This window comes from Leptonychotes weddellii, chromosome 8, assembly GCF_054177405.1.
Source record: "Leptonychotes weddellii isolate Sample4059 chromosome 8, ASM5417740v2, whole genome shotgun sequence".
In the NCBI taxonomy this organism is placed as follows: Eukaryota; Metazoa; Chordata; class Mammalia; order Carnivora; family Phocidae; genus Leptonychotes; species Leptonychotes weddellii.
This window is the reverse complement of record NC_138376.1, coordinates 94,929,859-94,943,663: the sequence shown is the minus strand read 5'-3', so window position 1 is coordinate 94,943,663 and position 13,805 is coordinate 94,929,859. Positions and strand designations below refer to the sequence as shown.

Genomic DNA, 13,805 nt, shown 5'->3' with positions numbered 1-13,805 from the left:
AGAGACAGCTGGGCAATCAAAAAGTATCCTGTAAGGAAAACTGTTCACAAGGCACCTGAAGGGTCAACTTCAGAATATTTTGTGATATTGTTGCCAAGAAAGATTTATTTTGAAATAAATAGTCTAAAGAATATTACACAAAAGTGATTTTATAGGAATCACTACTTCCAAAGACCACTTCTTTATTTAGTGCCAATCTGGCTGGAATGGTAAAATGAAAGCTGTTAGTGTATTTCAGAATTAAGTAACTTGAAATGGAAACCCTTTGTTCAGCCCCAATCTTTTTTTCTTCTCTTTTTAAATTATTGTTTATAATTGTTATTTAGCACTAGAGACTATGCTAAGAAAATCTAAATCGAGGAAAGTCATAAATCTACATCATCCATTTGCCACATCCATTGCCATAAAGATTAGCAAATATACTGGAGGTGGTGCCTGTGATGCCAAGACCCTGCTTCTTCCTATTGCTGTGGAGGGAGGAGGCTGGGAGGGAAAAAGCAGGAATGAGAACCCTTTGATATTATCTGTTTTCACTTTCCTCTTGATTCGGGAATAACACTTCATGAAATGAGGAAATAAAATGAATGAGGAAAGAGACCAACACAGGGATAAAGAAGATATTTGCCAATGTAAAAAAAAAAAAAAGATATTTAAAAAGAAAGAAATCAAGTATTTCTGAAACTCTACAACAATAACATAAAATCAAAGCTCCAGAAAATAGATGCTCTGTCAAAATTTAGATTACTAAAATCATGCAAGAAGTCGAAAACTTGAAAAGACCAACTACTGTAGAATAGATTGGAAAGATGATTAAATAGCTACCATTCATGAAAGTACCAGGACTAGATTATTTCATAGATGAGTTCTAGAAAACATTAATATCTCCGATCCTATTTCAACTGTTCCAGATCACAGAAGGAAATCCCAATTTATTCTTTGAAGCTTGCATAATTTTCAAAATATTATAGGTGAAAAGCTATGAATGAATCTAATTTTTGAATAAAATTGCAAGAAGTATAAATAAAAATACTAGATGTAGAATACAGCCATTGAAGCAAAGGATAACATATTACAAACAAATAAATTATAGTCTAGCAAAAGATGGTTGGGTTAATATAAGAACATTTATCAACCTATCTGAATGCATCCAAAATTAAAAAAAAAGAAATATTATCATACTAATGTAGGTTCAAAATATTTAATAAAATATATTGCCATTCCTGGTAATTGAAGGAAACTATTTAAATGTAATAAAGACTACTTAATAAATAGCAATTTTACAATAAATAATAAAATACTAAAATCTTTAATTTTAAATTCAGGAATGTGATTGAGATTCTTGCTATTGTCATTTATATTTAATACTTTCTTGGAGAATCTTGTGAATACATTAGAATATAAAATAAATACTATTAATACTAGACATAAAAGTTTCCCTTTAAAGATATTACCTGAAAAAACCCAAGAGATGCTAGAAAAACTTCATTATATTAATAACAGAATTCAAACATGAAAAAGATGCCAAAGACACATATTTTATCCATTTTAATAATGAAAACTCAGGGAAAAATATTCTTTTTTTTTTTTTTTAAAAGATTTTATTTATTTGACAGAGAGAGACACAGCGAGAGAGGGAACACAAGCAGGGGGAGTGGGAGAGGGAGAAGCAGGCTTCCCGCCGAGCAGGGAGCCCGATGCGGGGCTTGATCCCAGGACCCTCGGATCATGACCTGCACTGAAGGCAGACGCTTAACGACTGAGCCACCCAGGCGCCCCAGGGAAAAATATTCTATTCACAATTGTTATGAAACCTTGAAAACACATATGAATAAATTTAACAATGGCACAAAATCTATATGAAAATGTCTACAAAGTCTTATTGAAAATCAAAATAAAATAAGACAGATTAGAATACAATGACATATTAAACTCTTGGATGCGAAGCCTAAACTTCATAAATTATCCCTCTGTCAAATTAATTAAAAAAAAACACAATTCTAATTATAATCTTAATAGGTTTTGTTTTGTTTTGAATTGAATATAATGATTTTTCAATTAACATTAAGGAATAAAAGCTGGAGAATAGCCAAGGGAGGTATGAACAAGTAAAATATTGAGCACACTTGTTTTACCATCTGTCACACTACTATAAACCCATTATAATCATGAATTAGGTAGTGACATAGGATGCAAATAAATCAGTGGAAGAGAATAGAGAAAAAAATTGAGAAAAAAATCCAGTACATTTCATAATTTAATATAAACAAATAAGATATTTCTATTATTTGGGAAAGTAAATGGTAGGACAAATGGTTTCCCATATGGAAGAAAATAGTGTTGCTGTCCTAGTTAATATTAAATACTAAAATACATTCCAGATTAATTAAAAGCTTACTATAAACATTAATAAATATCTTAGAAAATAATGTAGGATATTATATGTATAACTTGGGGTGGGTATATCTTCATTACCAAGATAGGAAACTTGGAAAATATAAATACTTTCTGAGATAAAAATTAAAATAATAGTTATTTTGGTCAAAGTGACCAAAACAAAAATATATAAGAGAGATGTGGAGAAATTTTCAACACATATTGAAGCCTGACAGGTTCATTTCTATAATATCAAAAGAGGTAAATATCTATAAATACAAACTAACTAGAAAATAAACATCTCAAGAAATGAACAAATATTTGGCTCTTTTACAGTAATTATAAATTGACTTAACATATTCAAAGAGCAATCTGGAACTATAAAATTAAATAGACATCATTAGATTTCCACATCTTTGTACAACTTTTTTTGTCATCGTTTCAGATCTCATTGATAAAAAGAAAATGATCCCAAAGTAAAACATGTTTAATGTACTTTAATGGTTAAAGTTATACTTTTGAGTCAAAAAGGCAAGCTGAGCATACAACATATACAGTTCTGCAACTCCTAGTAGTAGAACATTAGCGGCAGAGGTATTTCAGCCAACTGCTGGAAGAGGAAGGCCAGACCTACATGCACTGATTAATAAGCACAGTGGAACAATTGTCAGTCCACCATGCATGTGGCAGGGTGAACAGACACAAGGGAAGCTGAACTGTTGGGCAGAATTCTGTATATTCTGGAAACTTGAGGAAGGAACATGTGAACAAAAGTTGAGTGTTAAAAGTGGGCCAGAGAACAGGGATAATCCCTCTACGACTTTGACTTTTAGCATCAGCCAAGCATTTATTTTTCCAGAGAAAGAGATTTTTAAATAATTAAGTAAACAAATAGCTATAACATATAATAACTGTTAAGTGAAATGATCTGAGCCTAAGAAAGGCAAATGTTCAAATGCATAGAGAATCATCAAAATGATACATGCAAAATGCAGAGTTGAAGGCATTCGTGTCTTTTCAAATCAAAAGGCCCATAAAATTTTAAATTATGTCCACGCTTAGACACCTCATTTTGAAATGTTAACACAAGAAGGATAAAATGAATATTTCAAGAACTTCTTTTAAAATTATCTACAAAAGAATGAAGAACAGATTGATATCAGACTTCCCATCAGTAACACTACTCCCTAGAATGCAGCTGAACAATGATCTCAGTGTCCTAAAGAAAAATGATTCTCAACCCCGAATTCTACATCTAACAAAACTATTACTCAACTGTAAAGGTAGAATAAATTCAGAGTTTACCTTGCCAACATGCCTTTTCAGGAAGTTGTGTGAAGAGTATCAGAAAGAAAATACATTGCATCTAAGAAAGAATAAATCTAACTCAGGGAACAGAGCACAGAAGATAGATGTCTAAGAGGCTCAGAGAACAACCAATTTAGGTAAAAGCAAAAAGAAAGAGTACTATGAGAGAAATCTCCAGGGAAGAAGAGCATACCATTAAAATAAAAAGCTACAGATAATATCGTGATCAAATATGAAGAAAATGGTCTAATTTCAAACAGGAAAGCAATGTGTTCCCAGAATAACAGTAAAATGAATACCAAGCAATAGATAGAGGGAATAAGAATTGAAAATGTATTTAGGATACAGCTTAAAAACAAAAAACAAAAAACAAAAAACCATTTCTCTTTTACAAGAAGAAAAAAGAAAGACAACCAGAAACTCTGGTGGGGGGTGAGGGGTCATAAAAAGAAAGTATGATCCAAAAGTAAATTAGGTGAAAATGATTTCGCTTTTACAAACCCTCTAAACTATATTCTCTATGTATATAGATGATATAGATCAATCTATCTGTCTATCCCAGAAGAACTATAAAGAAATTAGGACCAGCTGGAGAGAGGTATGAGAAAGACTTTCATTTTACTGTAAAGCCAATTTTAGTATTTGGTTCTGTAAAATACCTACATGAACTAACTTGATTTTTTTCAAGAAAGTAATACATACATATATATATCACAACATGTTTCTTCTTCAAAGTATTTTCCCAAAAATTATTAGATGATTTACAAACATGAATTTAGATTGTCAAAATGTAATTGCTTATATTTACTACATTCTGTAAATCTTTAGTCACAGCCTAACACCAGAATGAGAGCAGAAAGTATCTTCTTGTAGAACAAATGGTCCACACTTCCCCAAGGGAACACATCCTTTTGAGAGTAAATTGCATTTACCATGTTTCATGATTACATTTATTTTAGGACTACAGGCTAAATCCATAAAACTTGTGATGATGTTTTTTTTTTTTTTTCCTTCCCAGGCTTATGGGAAAAGACTTATTTTCACAACTACTCTAAGTCATTAGAAGCATTGTTAATTTACTACTATCTCAAGTCTCTTCATCTCTAATCTACATTGATTTTCTGTCCTGAACACAGAAAGTGTGCATTTTTAATGCTTTAGCTGCAGTAAGTTTTCTTCTGGATATTTTTTCTCCAAGAAAAATTGAATGAAAGAGGCAAAGCAACTGCTTGAACACAGATTAATAACTTCCTAGGAATGCCTGCAAGGAGTGTACAAATTTTTAGGGAGGTAACATTATTAAAGAACATAAAGAAGTAAAAACATAAAGAAGCATATGACCTGGAAATAGGACATACAAAGTGCTTCTCATTTATTACTGTTGGTTATAGTCTCTGTCGGGACCTGAGCTCCATGAACCATTAAAATTCAACTCATGGCCCATCATCAGTAAAAAGTAAATTCGAGAAATTTAGAGTTTTTTTTTTCCCCTCATACAAATTAAGTATGTGACTATCTGCTCTCACAGATCTTCTAAGGTGTATATACATTTCCCAAATTGCCATATCAGAATGTTTTTAAAAATGGACATTAGATCTGTCTTTTGTGTATTTATTTATTTAATTTTGAGAGAGTGTGCGCAAAAGCACAAGCACAGTAGACGGGAGAGGGGCAGAGGGAGATAGAGAATCCTAAGCAGCCTCCATAGTGGGCATGGATCTATCTCAGGCATGATCAGGAGATCATGACCTGAGCCTAAATCAAGAGTCTGATGCTTATCCAACTGAGCCACCCAGGCGCCCCATGTCTTTTGATGTTTCAGTCACTATGTGGCTCTCAGGTCTTCCCTGGATGACATGGGGTTACTTGTCTTTAGCATGTTAGCTCAAGGAGAAGAAAATCAAGGAAGTCAAAGCAGGTGAGCCTTGTCTGAAACTGCTTCATTGTTGTCTTCTTTTTTTTTTTTTTTTAAAGATTTTTATTTATTTATTTATTTGAGAGAGAGAGAGAGAAAGAGAGAGAGAAACAGCATGAGAGGGGATAGGGTCAGAGGGAGAAGCAGGCTCCCCGCCGAGCCAGGAGCCCAATGCGGGACTCGATCCCAGGACTCCGGGACCATGACCTGAGCCGAAGGCAGTCGCCTAACCAACTGAGCCACCCAGGCGCCCTCATTGTTGTCTTCTTAATGCTGTGCCCTCACCTTCAATGGGAAGAAGGATGTGTGTCAATTCACAAATCAATACTCATTGAGGAGCACATGTAATATATTTTTTAAAAATTGTAGTAAGGAAACAGAGTGGTCCAAATTGAGCTGTAGTTCTTGAAAAATGGTCAGAAATTAACATATAAAACTTTAATATATTAACTAAAAAGAGTGTTCAATTATTTTCTTATTTTGAAAGAATGAGTAGGGATATAATATAGTCTAATAGTTATCATTCTTTTTAAAAAATTTTTTTAAATTTATTTTTGTGAGAGAGAGAGAGAGAGCAAGTGAGCATGCACGCGCACAAACATGCGGCGGGGAGGGGCATAGGGAGAAGCAGAGTCCCCGCTGAGCTGGGAGCCTGACACAGGACTCAGGACTGGATCCCAGGGTCCTGGGATCATGACCTGAGCTGAAGATAGGTTCTTAATCTACTGAGCCACCCAGGCGCCCTAGTTTATCATTCTTAAAACACCAGGAATAAAGATGAATGAACATTAGCTTTTTCTAGCCATCACAGTCCTATTTTGTCAAATTAGCTTTAGCCACATTATTTTAATCTCTTGCTTTTTCAGTGACAAAACAGGAAACTATTCCAATCATTTCTATTCATTTAATTTTAGGATTAGCTATTGCAGTCTAAACTGATGTCATGGCAAACCTCTGCACTAGATATGATAATATACATTAATACATATTTTACCAAATGATATGGGTAATACATAATATGGGTATTTTTTTCAATTACATAGACACAAATTCACCAATTCTTTGAAGCTCTTTACCAATAACAAATGTGAGAGGAGATACTTTGTCCTTAATTAATATATATTAGATATAAATTATACTATATATACAGATGTGTATATATGTGAATTATCATCAAAATGCTGATTTGTATAAGAAAAGAAAAAACACCATTCTAAATCACTATTTCTGGAAATTAAGGATGCCCTGTGATGATGTTCTTTTGTAAGAATAAAATATCCATCACTAAGAGTTTTCTGTTTTTAATTCTTGAGACATGAGGTCATTTCCTCATTAAATACAGAGCTAAAAACATAATCCTTGCTAGAGGATGGCAGACCACAATTTAAAATCTAAATGCTCTCCAAATTGCAAACGCCATGATGGATATTAAATTTTCCAATAACTTAACAAAACTTGTTTTCATTTGTTAGATAGATTGTGGTCCTCTGTACTATGCTCCTAAGAGGCAATTCAGTACAGGGGTTAAGGGTGTGGGTTTGGCAAGTTAGAAGGACCTGGGTCTACATCCTAACCCTGCTATTTCCTAGGCAAATGAGTTTGGACAGAAATTGTGTGAATTAATATGAGGTTCATAGGAATTTTAGAGGAAGATGTCTAGGAGCATTTGTAGAGGGTAATGGAAGTGGTAAAAAAAACCCAACAAAACCTGATTCTTATAAATATTACTGTGTTCTTGGTACGCTGTCCTCTTCTTTGTTTTTATGAACTCGGAGTAGTGGATTTTTAGCTACTTTAAATTTATTTCTAGTTTCAGGACTGGGTTTCCTTGATTAAACCAGTGGGTCCAAGCTAAGTAAGGTATTATATTTTCTGTCAAAATAACTTAAATAGAAAGAAACAGTGGAGGGGGGGAGTAAGGGAGGAAAGGAGAAAGAATGCAAGGAAGATAGGAAAAAAGGTAGGAAGGAAAGTAGAAAAGAAGGAAGAAGAAAGAAATCTTTTTGGTCATTACAGCAACACATCTTCTGGTAATGTCACCAAGAAAATTGCTGTGCCTTTAGCAGTTAGGAACTTACACATGCCTCAAATTACTTTAGACAACTTAGAGCAGTGCAACTTATTAATATTTTTTGGTCATTAGTAAACTGAATAACCTCAATCACATCCAGCTTGCCAGTATCTTTAGTCCAAACGAAGATATTCTGGACAATTCCACTTATGACATGAGGAAATGCTTTCATGGGAGCAATTTGTATGTATTCATTTATAAATTATTCAGCCAGAGTTAACCAGGCCTTTTTGGGGAGATTTGATGTTGTCAAGAATTATATAATACACAGGCTTTCTATGGATTCTGCCTTCAGATTTCCTTTGCTTAGACTTGAAATTACCTATTTCATTTTCCTTCAACATATTATATTCCTTGAAATGCCAGACACCCTCAAAGGGTACTATTGAGTTCTTTTTCCAGTTACCTTGTTTTAAATTTTTAAATATTTCTTCTTCACTCTTAGGAGAGAAAAGATTAGTAAAGGAAACAAAACTCAATGAAGACTTATCGTTACTTTTCAAAAATGATATTTAAATGTTACAATTTTTTAAAAAAACATTATTTATTTTAGGGACAGAGAGGGAGAGAGAGTGTGTGGGGGAGGGGTAGAGGGAGAGGGAGAATCTCAAGCAGACTCCCCACTGAGCATGGAGACTGACACGGGGTTTGAGCCCCGTGAGATCATGACCTGAGCCAAAATCAAGAGTCGGACACTTAACCGACTGAGCCACCCAGGCACCCCTAAATTTTATAATTTGTAAAGCAACAGAAGATACCACAAAGGGACAGGGAGTTTATTTCAACAAGAGACAAATAATAAACATCAAAATAAAAATTGATGATACTTAAAGGATAAATATCTTTACTATATGATGGATATACAAAAACTGTTAGGATAAACACTAAGACTCCATAGAAAAACTGAGCAAAGGTAAATCCAAACCAAAAGACAGTCCCCCCCAAAAGGATATACAAATGGAAAACAGTTAATGAACATATGAAAAAGTCCAACTCTGTCAAGATAAGAAATGCAATTCAAAACGAAAATGACATTTTTTCTCCTATCAGATTGACAAATGTGAGAACAGATAATATTCAGGGTCAGCAAGAGTGCAGTAAAATAGACTCTGCTGTACATCTGTGGGAGGATAATTCAGTAAAATAATTTTGGATAGGTAATTGCCAATTATATACTAAGAACCTTAAAATTGTTCATATTATTTAATTATACTGAGGTATTTCTTCTAAGGGCTGAAATCACAAATAAATATGAGAGTATTTTTATGGAGATGATTATATGGAATTATGTATCATGAAAACAAGGAAATCACATAATATACAATATATAACATCCCATAATATATGTTATATATTATTATATAGTATGATAAACAACAATAGTGTAAAAGGTTAAATGAATATCTATATGAATTTAAAACTGTTTGATATAATGTGAAAGAGATGAAGACCTATTTGAGATGTAACAGAATCTGATATGTTTCATTTGCACATACATGAAGGAAATATGCAGAAATATTAATAGTAACTTTCACTTGTGAAATTATGAGTTTATTTCTATTTCTAAACTGAATTGTTTTATAATGCAAAAATATAAAACGGCAAATAAATAATAAAGGCCTACATAGCTAGGGGAGAGAAAAATAAATTTTACTGTTCATATCTGAGTCTCCAGTGCACAGGGGGCCTTTGGAAATTACTTAAGAGCAACAATACATTATTGTTAGTTACAGCTTGCCCCCAGTTACGCATTTTTCTGCTAAACACAGATTCTTCAATGACCACAATTTCTGGCATCTATGATTCCATTCAAATTTCTTTTCATTGTAATTCCTTTTGTCATCTTTAGGCAAATTAAAAATCTTAATCCATTTTTATGGCAAATTCTCTATTTTCCTGAATCGACTTTTGACCTTTAACATAGCATCATGGACATTAGATTCCATTAATTTGATTATTCAGAAGTTTGTTATACAGAAAATACACAGAAATAAATAACTAGACCAGAAATTGGTACCCAAACTGAAATGATACTCTAACATAAACCTGAAACACAGCATTCGCTTTGAGAAAAGGTAACAGGTGGAGGCCACAAGGGCAATGAGGAGACTCTCACTGAAGAAAGGAAGGACAGTAAGGAAGTCATTTTTGAGGACTGGGGAAAAAAAGGATTCACAATAAATTACTATCAGAACAATGAGCTTGACCATTGGCTGAAATACTAGGAAGAGAGAAAATATACCTATCAACTTGTGGATCTGGCCAAGGGGACTTCCAAGCAAACACCTGACAGTGTTGTCACCTTTTGGCCACACATAATATGATAATTGTAAGAGAGAGATGAACAAAAGAGAGAACAATTCAGGCTTTAAGCAGAATTTAGAGAATTTATTTCCAACTCAGGACTTGCGGAGTTGGAAAATAAAGGTTTCACATTTACAGCATCTTCAGCTGGCAAGAAGTTTTCCAAGCGAGACGCTGTCTCAAGGAAAAGATCAAATTCAGAATGCTGTTTGCAAGTCGAGATCAAATCAAAGATGTAGCTCTAAGACCCACTGTTAAGACCTCAGAAAGATTTCAGAGACTCTCTTAGTTATATAAAATACCCAACAATCTTAAAGGTGTCCCATGGCATTTTAATTCTCAGCTAATGCTAGAGCGAAACAGCCTGTCTTGAAAAGATCTGTGGGTATGTATTTTATCTAAAGGGATGGGATTATAATTTGATACATAGAAATCCTACAAAATCGTTTAAAGAGTTATAGCAGCCTGGAATAAAAGGGAAAAAATTGTTCAACCAATAGCTTAGAACCCCTTGGTCTATTTTAAATTGCTTGCCAGCCTATCACTAGTCTATACAATTTAGTATCATTTCACATAATAACAACAATCAGGAGAAAAATATTATAGCTAACTTTTATTGACCACTTTTTAAATACCAAGCATTGTGCTAAGGACATTTTACAGGATATTCATTTATCCCTCCAAACAAACCTGAGTTTTTAAACTATTCAAACATTTTTATCCACATCTAGATTTTTATTCCAAGAACTTTATCAGAAATGGAGATGACATATTTATAAGATTATACTCACAGCAACATTATTTACAAAATAAAATCATGGAAGAACCTCAAAGTCTAATGAAAGAGAACAGTTAAATTAAGAATCTTTCATATAGGGGCGCCTGGGTGGCTCAGTCATTAAGCGTCTGCCTTTGGCTCAGGTCATGATCCCAGGTCTTGGGATAGAGCTCCTCATCGAGCCCCGCATCGAGCCCCGCATCGGGTTCCCTGCTCTGCGGGAAGCCTGCTTCTCCCTTTCCCCACACCTTGTGTTCCCTCTCTCACTGTGTCTCTCTGTGTCAAATAAATAAATAAAATCTTTAAAAAAAAAAGAATCTTTTATATAATGGCTTATAATTAATTAATTGAAGCTTATGAGTTAATATAATCTCATATTTTAAAAGTAGGAAAACTAAAAATTGGTGAGGTCATGCTTGTTTAAAAATAAAAAAAAAAAATGGCAGATACAAGATTTCAATCCTGGTATTATGACTTCAGAAGACCCACTCCCAATCACTGTACTATTTTCCCTATATTGGATCATATTATAATTTATGTAAGAAAGTGAATGGTAGTATCATATCTTGTGTATTGAAAAACTTCACCCTGCAACAAAACACATTGTACTTTTTATATGTTTTACATGGCTATATACCCTTAGAGGGGACATGCACTCATTTCTGGGCATGCACCCAGAGAAGAAAGCTATGGGTTTCTCACTCATCCTTAGCCAGACAGTGGATCCCTTGGTCCAGCTGTCACAACATTGTCTGTTTCAGTCCCAGTGAGTTTTATCTAGGTTCCAGATGACTGAGACAACAGGTCAGAGGAGGGCATCTTTTATGTGAAGGAGGCCTTTGTGAAACCTGAGAAGGCTTGCTGGTTTGTGTTGAATAAGGCAGAGCTTTAGCTGCACTAACTTATGTATATTCCTTTACCACAAAATTGCTTTATAATTTTAAAAAAATGCTTATAGACTTTTCCTTTGTCAAAAATAGAAGAGAAAAAATGATGAAACTAAAAAAAAAATCTACATTAATGAAGTGCTATAGCTGAGATCTGAGGCACATACCAAAGTAAAAAATTCTAAGTTATGGTTCCCATAGCAACTGCAACACAGTTGGATTTCACTTTTATGTTAAGTAAGTTTAACTTGAGTGGAGATGCAAAATACTCCCTCTGAACCAAAAAGAGAATTATGGAAAATATAGAGACTATGGTCCAGACTTTTCTGGCTTTCAAATGTATCAAACATTAACTCCAATATATATAAATATTTTGACATCAAAGCTATATATTCATTTGTATTGATTTCAAACTATATTCAATTTATAAAATATGATTATTTAAAATGGGGAAAATTCCCATCAAAATCTGTTAAATCAAAGGACACAATCTTACAGTTTGGAAATATAGGGGCATAGTTCTGTTTTTAATTACAATAGAATAGTCGCTGGAAGTATAATTTATGAAAACACAACCTGATTACATTCACTGTCAAGTGTTTTAAACTTGACATTTTCAGTTACTGTAGATGTAATCTGAAACTAGGAAAACAACCTAATAGTACTTTATGGAGAGATATACATATAAATGTTCAAGACATTTGTAGTTTGCATATTTATTTCAACTTTTCTTTAAAGAAGCAGGAAGGGTACTTACTCCTGTTATGTAACGAGGTCTATATTGGATAGTTCCAAATAAACCAAGAATGACGATAATAATATGTACAAAATTTGCCAGGATAGGTGCCCACTGATATCCAAGGAAGTCAAATATTTGCCTCTCCAGCACACAAACCTAGAATAGCAAAACAAGATATATAGATAAGCACAGTGGTGAGAGAGAGAGAGAGAAAAGGATCACATTGCATTATAATTAGCAATTATAACTGTGTTACTCAATCTGGCATTTGTCTTTAACAGTGAGACTGACATTTTCAGGTATATTTCAAAGAAACACTATGGAAGCTGTAGATCCACAGACAGCTATAATCCTTTTAGGGATGATTTTGTGGCGGCATCAAGCCATAGTCACAGGATATCATCTGTGCAGTCTCAGGATAAATTATATTGTCATATGCACTGTCTAACACTTGGATTCATCAACCAGCAAGTTTGCAAAGTCCACACAAAGGGTTTGTTGTTAGGATCTGCTCAAATGTCATTATACAAGTTGGGAATAAAACAAAGGTGATTGATGTAGAGGAAAAATAAGTCGTCATCAAGTCAACCGATCCGGATTCTGGACTTCAGTCTGCCTCTCAACAGCTGTAGTCCCCTAGCTAAGTCTTCCCCTTCTCTGGGGTTCTGATTCCTCATTTGTAAAATACATGATTTTGACTAGTGTCTAGGGTCCTTCTACCCCAAATAGTACTGGATTATAAATTAAACATGACTTTTTTTTTGTCATACCCTGTTACCTATATAACTGGCAAAAGGGTGCAACAAGGACATTAAAACAATGGGAAACAAAAATAAAAATAAAGCATCACTGTTATAAAAGCAAGGAACTTAGGTCATTTCAAATAATCCTACATTGATCTGTGCTTACAACTTTACAGTTAAGATACAGGTACAAATCTGAGGAGTGAGAGAAGAAAAATAAAATCAACCAACCAACCAACCAGAAAACACAAGCTGTTCATCAGATCTAACAAAGCAAAAGGGGAATGGTGAGTTAAACCCAGCTTTATCCTTCCTGCCTTCCCTAAGGTGGAATGATAATCAACTGTTTGGAGTTAAACATTGTGAAAGGACCTGATGATCTTCCACACAGAGATTCAATAATTTTTTTGGGGGGGGGCAGGCTTTAAAGGAAAAGGATTTAAAAACCCCTCAGTTACTAACATCACTATGCTTTAATGATATTTCTTGTCAAAAGGACATACTAACTCTCAAAATAGACAGTGTGCTTTTAGTAGCTCACTTTGAAGATTTCTTGAATGATCATTATTCCCACTGCACTTCTTTAGCTGCACAGCACATTTTCCCATCAGGCATTAAAAAGGAAAATAAATTCATGACAACTGTTTGCATAACACTTCTGTCTCCTAAGGCACACTGGGTACCATG

General features: G+C 33.9%; 1 protein-coding gene across 4 annotated transcripts in view; it reads right to left on the bottom strand.

The window, feature by feature from the left end:
- The window catches only part of NKAIN2 (sodium/potassium transporting ATPase interacting 2), a 950,339-nt gene that overhangs the window by 487,655 nt on the left and 448,879 nt on the right, over positions 1-13,805 (bottom strand). For all 4 annotated transcript variants that reach the window (XM_081828938.1, XM_081828939.1, XM_081828936.1 and 1 more), the window contains exon 2: positions 12,394-12,531. In XM_081828938.1, coding sequence (XP_081685064.1) covers positions 12,394-12,531 — 138 coding nt within the window. The remainder of the gene's footprint in view (positions 1-12,393; positions 12,532-13,805) is intronic.